This window comes from Lagenorhynchus albirostris, chromosome 19 (genome assembly GCF_949774975.1).
Source record: "Lagenorhynchus albirostris chromosome 19, mLagAlb1.1, whole genome shotgun sequence".
In the NCBI taxonomy this organism is placed as follows: Eukaryota; Metazoa; Chordata; class Mammalia; order Artiodactyla; family Delphinidae; genus Lagenorhynchus; species Lagenorhynchus albirostris.
Window position 1 is genome coordinate 41,462,285 of NC_083113.1, and position 7,631 is coordinate 41,469,915.

At 56.7% G+C, this 7,631-nt stretch overlaps 1 protein-coding gene across 7 annotated transcripts; it reads left to right on the forward strand.

Annotated features, from left to right (window-relative positions):
* Positions 1 to 985: 985 nt before the first annotated feature.
* Positions 986 to 7,517, forward strand: E2F4 (E2F transcription factor 4). Of its 7 annotated transcripts, none has more exons than XR_009536921.1 (10): positions 986 to 1,155; positions 1,572 to 1,681; positions 1,823 to 1,984; positions 2,306 to 2,349; positions 3,058 to 3,119; positions 3,344 to 3,641; positions 4,136 to 4,333; positions 4,743 to 6,232; positions 6,445 to 6,489; positions 6,593 to 6,649. XR_009536921.1 is itself a non-coding variant. In XM_060129788.1 (10 exons), the coding sequence occupies exons 1-10, from the start codon at positions 1,021 to 1,023 to the stop codon at positions 6,706 to 6,708; spliced, it is 1,218 nt and encodes a 405-aa protein (XP_059985771.1). In that variant the 5' UTR covers positions 986 to 1,020; the 3' UTR covers positions 6,709 to 7,517. The 7 variants fall into 7 exon arrangements, 6 of the variants coding, with proteins under 6 accessions (XP_059985771.1, XP_059985772.1, XP_059985769.1 ...); XM_060129788.1 differs by having other exon boundaries at positions 6,185 to 6,232; positions 6,593 to 7,517; XM_060129789.1 differs by lacking the exon at positions 4,743 to 6,232 and having other exon boundaries at positions 6,593 to 7,517.
* The last annotated feature ends 114 nt before the right edge of the window (positions 7,518 to 7,631 follow it).

The window sequence follows — 7,631 nt, forward strand, 5'->3', positions numbered from 1 at the left end:
TGCTTCTGTTTTACGTTTTGGTATTTTGGCCGTGAGGCATGTGGGATCTTAGCTCCCTGACCAGGGATCGAACCCACACCCCCTGCATTGCAAGGCGAAGTCTTAACCACTGGACAGCCAGGGAAGTCTCTGAGGCCTCTATTTTAACTGCATAGCAGTTTAATTCTCCTCTCTGCCCGATTCTGCCTGTCTTACTCCTTTACAACTGTGGCTTCTCAGTAAACTTCTTGCAGGCACATCCCTGTTTCCCAAACAACTTGACCTAAAGTAAACAATAATAAATAATGACAATGTTAAAAATAACGAAATGATACTAGCAAACACACAGTCCTCCCACATGCCAGGAACAGCTCTAAGCGCTTTACATATATTTACACATAGGTAAACATGTTTGCACTGGTTGAAAAGTGGTTATAATCCCATGGCCTCTGAGCACTGCAGTGTGGAGATAAGAGAAAGATGAGGCTGGGGTCAGGGAAAGAGAGTGGGGATGGAGACAAGTGGACAAGCTAGATGTAGTTAGTGCTTGCTGTTTGGCAGGAAGTGAAGGACAGCAATAGGATGGGTGATCCCAAGACAGTGTGGCAGCCTTTAGGAGCAGGTTTGGGGAAACACACTGGGTTCATCAGGCAGCACAGTCTCCTCTCCTGAGATGAGGGTTGGGGTAGAGTTAGTGGAGTTGGGGCAGGTTGGCCAGCCCGTAAGGTTCCAGTGGCTCCTCCTTCCCTGCTGCCGGGGCTGCCCAAAGACTTCCTCCACATCCTTCCTTAACAACGCTGGTCTCCGGGGATCCTGGGGTTATTTTCGTCCTCTTCGGCGGTTGGACAATTGTTGATGGTCCCCGAAGTTTTTCGGCTGTGTTCGCAGAGATGAATTGTGCTGGATTCCCTGGGAGGGTGCGGAGCGGAAGCGGAAGCAGCGATGCTGGCGCCGGCGGCCTGGAGGCCAGGAACGGAAGCGGAAGTGGCGGCGGCGCCGGCCTGGCCTGGCCTGGCTGAGGGGAGGTGGCGGGAGGGCGCTATGGCGGAGGCCGGGCCACAGGCGCCGCCGCCCCCGGGCACCCCAAGCCGGCACGAGAAGAGTTTGGGACTTCTCACTACCAAGTTCGTGTCGCTTCTGCAGGAGGCAAAGGACGGCGTGCTTGACCTCAAGCTGGTGAGGCCCGGGCTAAGGGGCGACTGGGGGGATGGTGGACCAGGCCTGGGCCGGTAGCGGGAACCCCCGGGGCGGCCCAGCTGAGCCCTCAGAACAGGCCGCCATCCATGTGCTTTCTCACAGGAGGGAGGCCGGGAGCTGTTTCATTCATTCGGCCGAGGCCATTGGGCGTCAGCTATGTGCCAGGCTTGGGGCTGCAGGTGTTGGTCCTCGTGGCCCTCCCCGGCAGGTGTGGGGAGAAGAGCATCAGAACATCAGCTCAGGCGGCGCCAGGCCTCTTCCCGCCCCACAGTCCCGAGCTGCTGTAGTGCCTGGGAGGAGGGTTGGAATCAAGGCCACCCCCTTTTCAGACTACTCCAGACTAAGTCTCACCTGAGAGTGGGGCTGAGCATTCCCCACTCTCTTCTGCTTGCCAGGCAGCTGACACCCTAGCTGTTCGCCAGAAGCGGCGGATTTATGACATTACTAACGTGCTGGAAGGTATCGGGCTGATCGAGAAAAAATCCAAGAATAGCATCCAGTGGAAGTGAGTGGGGGCACCAGGGAGGGCAACGGGATCTCCTACCCAGAAGCGTCAGGGGTGTGGGGTGGAGGGTGCAAGAGAGAGCAGGGGCCGTGGGACCCAGAGTTCCTGGCAGCCCCTCTCAGCTCCACTCCCCGGGCTCAGGGGCGTGGGGCCTGGCTGCAATACCCGGGAGATCGCGGACAAGCTGATTGAGCTCAAGGCAGAGATCGAGGAGCTGCAGCAGCGAGAGCAAGAACTAGACCAGCACAAGGTGTGGGTGCAGCAGAGCATCCGGAACGTCACAGAGGATGTGCAGAACAGCTGATATCCTCCTGGCAGTTCCTGCTCCAGGGGAGTGGGCGAGGGGCCCTCTAGTCCAGCTGGGTTTGCTTGTGGTCCACTAGTCCCTATCCCTCTTGGGAGGGTGGTCCTACAGCTCCTGGCCAGGTTCCAGCCTCAGGCTCCCTCCTCAGAGCCTCTCGCCCACCAGTCTTGGACTGTGATCCCTCCCCATGTAGACCCCAGGCCTCAGGACTTTCTTTGAGAGCGTATATGTCAGACCTCTGCTGGAGAGCTGGGTCTTCTCTGTGGTCAGCCATCTGTCGCCACGGGCAGGGCATCAGCCGTTCTCCTTAACCCCCACACCTTGGCCTACGTGACTCATGAGGACATCTGCAGATGCTTTGCTGGTGAGCAGAGCCTGGGTAGGGGGAGATGGGGGTGGGGATGGGTTGAGCCACAGCCCTGAGCAGTGGACTCAGTGCCCAAGAGATTTCTGTCTCTTAAGAGGGTTCCTGGGGCCCACCCAAAGAAGAACCAGACAGGGTAAGTCCTGGGTTTGAGGGTCACTGGGACCCTATGGAGGTTAACCATACTGAGAGGGTACAAGAATCCTGGGCTGGGTCCCTGGGTCAATCCCTACCTGCATCGTCCCCTAGGTTTGGCTTCTCACGTGTGACAGAAGCATACAAGGGAGAACGTGTGTTTGCATGTTCATGTATGCTTGTATGCAGGGGGCAACGGTGCCCACTTCCAATCTACAGTTAGTTTAGTTGCCTTGTAGGTACAGGAACTGTTTCTTGTTCATCTTGCCTCTCCCAGTCTGGTTCAGGGGAAGGGATGTTGGCCTTGGCTAGAACATCTACGCTTGGGGAGCAGCCCCGTCAATCAAGTGAGGTGCCCATGGCCAGCAATCTTTTGCTCTATGTGTCTGAACCCAGATTTTCTGATTGCTGACCCCTGGGCTCTTAGGAGGAGAAAACCTTTAGTTCTCTGCCCCAGCCTACTGTCCAGCCCCTCAGAGACCATGATCTCCTTCCTTACTCTAAGGGATAGGCACTCCATTCTCAGTTCAGATTGATCCCGTGGGCCTTGATCCATCCTCCTTGTCATCCTAGGAGACACCCTCCTTGCCATCCGGGCCCCATCGGGCACCAGCCTGGAGGTGCCCATCCCAGAGGTGGGTGCTCAGCCCAGCCATGTGGGGTTGGTTGAGGGCGGGTGCTGGCTGTGGAGCCCGATAAGTCTCGGGTGGGGCAGGTAGGGGGAGGCCTGGGGTTTGAGGTTATCTAGGAGAACGGGCAGCCTAGGGTGGGAGAGGACACTGGCCCTTGCCCAGGGTCAGGCAGGAGCCGGGCCTGCTTCCAATTCCACCTGTCCTCCACCCCACACCCTCACCGGTAGGGCCTCAATGGGCAGAAGAAGTACCAGATTCACCTGAAGAGCATAAGTGGCCCCATCGAGGTGCTGCTGGTGAACAAGGAGGCATGGAGCTCACCACCTGTGGCGGTGCCTGTGCCGCCACCCGAAGATCTGCTCCAGAGCCCACCTGCTGTCTCTACCCCTCCGCCTCTGCCCAAGCCTGCTCTGGTCCCGCCCCAGGATGCCTCACGCCCAAGCAGTCCCCAGGTGACCACCCCCAACCCTGTTCCCGGCAGCACCGAAGCCCAGGGGGTGGCCGGTCCAGCCGCTGAGCTCACAGGTGAGGCACAATGGCGTGGTGGTGATGGGGTGATTTCTGGGGCCCAAGAGGCAATACCTCTGTGTGATGGAATGCTGTACTCAGAGTGGAAGGGACCCTGTGGTGTTCTTTCTCCTGCTCCCCCATCCCGCAGGCCTCTCCTTGCTAGTGCAGCGAATAGCCCTTGTTAACAGGGAAGTTCTGACTGTGTGAAGGGGCATTAGTGGTGGCAGTTTTCCCCCAGATCTGCCAGTGTCACAGTTGCCCTGGCAGCCCCTCTTGAAGTGTGGTCACAGGGGCCATGTCCGTGAGTCTCCCTCCTGCAGGCTTCATGCCCTTGTCTCCTTCAGTGACTGATTTTCACGTTACCTTTTTGGGAGTGATGGGCAGTGCCTAACTTTCCTTGGGCCTAGTAACTAGGGTGCTAATCATCCTGGCTGTGGCTTCTAGCAGGGCCAGCTTCAATACCCTGCTTCCTGTCCCCAAGTGACTGGGTTTGGGGGATGTGGTTGCAGTGAGTGCTATCCCTGGAACCGATAACAAGGACGGTGGTGAGCTCAGCTCCCTCCCGCTAGGCCTGACAGCACTGGACACCCGGCCGCTGCAGTCCTCTGCCCTGTTGGACAGCAGCAGCAGCAGCAGCAGCAATAGCAGTTCATCCGGACCCAACCCTTCTACCTCCTTTGAGCCCATCAAGGCAGACCCCACAGGTGGTGAGTACTTGTCCCCTTGGCAGCAGTGAGAACCCAGCCTCAGACAGTCCTAGGTCAGAAACAGAGTTGGGCTTGGAACCCAACTCTCCTATCTCCTCAGCCAAAGCTGGCCAGCCCCCTGCCATCAACCAGAGCTCTGCCAGCCAAGGTGAGGAGCCTGGCCTCTGGCTTGGTGCTGGTGCCCCTTTGCCCCCTTCCTGGGCTGACACAGAACTCCCTGGCCCTCCCTCAAGCCCTGCCTGCCACCCCTTGGACCCTGGTCTCAAGGAAGGTGTGAATGCTCTCCTGGGGAACGGGCTGTGGTATGGCCCTCAGGCTCCAAAGGTGGGCAGTATGTTCTTAGGAGAGGTGGTGTCATCTGCCGGGTGTCTCCTCTCCATCTTGTGACTTGAGTGTTTGCTTTTTCCAGGACTCATTCTCCTCGGCCCTCAAGCACTGCTAAGTCTCTCCTCGTTAAATGACACTTCATCGCCTGTGTCTCTCTCTTTCTTCTTCCCTATATCCTCTGTGTTTGGACTCCTTGATAAAGTCATCTCCATTCTACTCCATACCCTGGTCTCCTAGTCAGCCTTTGGGTTGCGGACCCCAAACCCCCACCCCATGCTACACCAGTGCTACTCTTGATAAGTTGCCCAGCTCTGACAGCCAGCTCCAGCAGGTTTCTGGCCAATTTGCTCTGGTGCTCTCCTGCTCTGTGTTGATGCTCTTTTTTCTCCTTTGGCATTAATGGTGTCAGCTCTTGGTTCTTCTCCCTTAATTGGCTTCTTCTTCTGACCTCTCCCTGGCATGCCTTTAAATCTGGTTTCCCAGATCTCTGGCTCATTCCAAACCTGTGGAGGGCCCCAGTTCTGGGTAGATGAATCCCAGCCTCCATCCTTTTGCCTGAACTTTACCTCTTGTGTCCACGTGCCTTCCTCTGCACATCCAGTGGGCACTTCATTCCCATGTGTCCTCAACTGAAACTTGGATTTCCACCTTTGTGCATACCCGACCACTGGCCCTAGTCACCCAGGCCTGACACCTGGGGTCAACTCCAGCTCTATCTCCTCCTCCCTCCTTGTCCTGCTCCCCACCCCACATCAGCTTAGTGAGTTCTCTTGCAGACATCCCCCATGGATGGCCTCATGTATCCTAACACTCAGGATCACTGCCAGCCACCTCTATCCTAAGTTCTTCAGCATCTTCTTCACCCCGACTGACAAAAATCTGTTTGAAATACAGCCTGACTGGCATTTCTCTGTTTACAAAATTACCTTTAACAGCTCCCAAAGGTCTGCTGGATAAAACCAGAGCCCCTAAACCTGGCATATGAAATCCCTCGTGATCCAGCTCCAGCACTCCTTTCCTCTGTTTCCCATGTGTGTCCTCCTGGTTAGACCTTTGTAGCAGTGTCATCACCCTGTAGCACTATCCCCTATTTAAGAGTGCCTCCTCCTCTGCCAGGTGACTGGCCTGGGCTGTGGTCTCTGAGCCTGGCACCAAGTAGGTGCTTAGCAAGGGCAGGGATGGACAGGACATCCTCTGTCAGACAGGGCATCCTGCATCAGACAGAGTATCCTCCATCAGACAGGGTATGTACTCTGAGCTTAGAAATGGAGAGGGTGTGCTGCCCTTCTGCCAAACCACTGAGTTAGAAGGGCTGTACCGATTACCTACAGTGGTCCTTTGGCACCGAGGAATTCAGGTCTGGTAGGGGAGACTTGCAGACAGTGCCGGCTTGGTCTGGTGCAGGGCCTACATCTCAGCTGTGTGGAGCCCCTGGGTGGGTGATAAAGGATCTGGGGAAGTGGGGGCTAGAGTGGGACCAGGCTGGATCTCTGTGCCCTTGAGCATGGCTTTCTTGTCTTTCAGTTCTGGAGCTCCCCAAAGAGCTGTCAGAAATCTTTGATCCCACTCGAGGTAGGGCTGTGTTCTTCCCTGGGGCTGGGGTGAGGGGCACAGCTCATTGGGTGTTAGGGCCGTTTTCTTGCCCTTCTGAGGACCTTATGATTGTGCCCGGTACCTGGGCAAAGGGTAAAGTTCCTGATGGTGGCTGGGTGGTCCCCTTCATGGGCTTTGGTGGGTGGAGAGGCAGGAGCCAGAATGTAACTGAGCTCTCCCTCCATCCCCAGAGTGCATGAGCTCAGAGCTCTTGGAGGAGCTGATGTCCTCAGAAGGTAGGTGGCCCAGGCAGGTGGGGGGTGAGTGTGTGTGGGCAGGGTTTGGGTGGCTGCTGGGTGGGGTCTTGGCCCTGGGGCCTCAGCCTGTTGCTCTCTGCAGTGTTTGCACCCCTCCTCCGCCTTTCTCCACCCCCTGGAGACCACGATTACATCTACAACCTGGATGAGAGTGAAGGTGTCTGTGACCTCTTTGATGTGCCTGTTCTCAACCTCTGACTGACAGGGGCATGCCCTTTGTGGCTGGGACACAGACTGTCTAACCTGGGGGCTGCCTGGGGACCTCCCCCCACCCCACCCCTACACAGCTTGAGAGCCGTAGACTCCTGGCTTCCCCAGCCTTCCCTCACTGCACAGTTCTGGCCACAAGTCCCACTCCTGCACCAACACCTGTTCTGTGCTGGGAGAGCAGGGGAAAGGGGCTTAGCCCTCTCCACTGTGGAGCCAAAGTGTTTGCCACTCCTTTTTGGAAGCCTTCCCCTACCTGGTAGCCTCCCCCGGCCCTCCCAGAGTTCAGTTTCAGCTGCCACCCAGTGGCACAGATCCAAGGACCCTCCATCACCCTCCTTAGGGCAGCACGTCCAGCCCCACTGCCCTGTACTTGCCAGCCCCTCCCCCTCCAGGAGGAAGCATGGGGTGGGGCTGGGCACTTGCCAGCACCTAGCCTAGCCTCCTTCACTTCTCCCCACGCGGATCACACAGCTCCTTCTGTACCGCTCGTGTGCTCCCTTTTTGCTGGACCCTTGGCCCTGAGAACCTGTTGGGGCGGGCAGGTTGCTAACAGGAGGAATGGAGATCTCTAGCTAGGAATCTGGTCGGGAGAGTCCCTGAGGATTGGCCCGGCCTCCCTCTGCCCCACAGTCCCCCTCTTGTTTATTCATTTATCCTCATTTAGAGCCATTTGCAGAGATTTAGAAAGATTTGCAGTAACGAATGGATTCCTATATAAAGATTATTTTTATACTTTTTGCAACAAAAGGAAATTGTAATATTTGTACAGTGTCCAAATGAATAAAGACCATGCCTAAGGCTGTCTTTGATCTGGTTCTTTCAGGGATCCTCCCTGGGACTGTGCTGGATTGGTGGTGGGAACGGGCGGGTCAACTTTCTGGAAAAGGTGTGGCGGTGCTGACAGCCCGCCC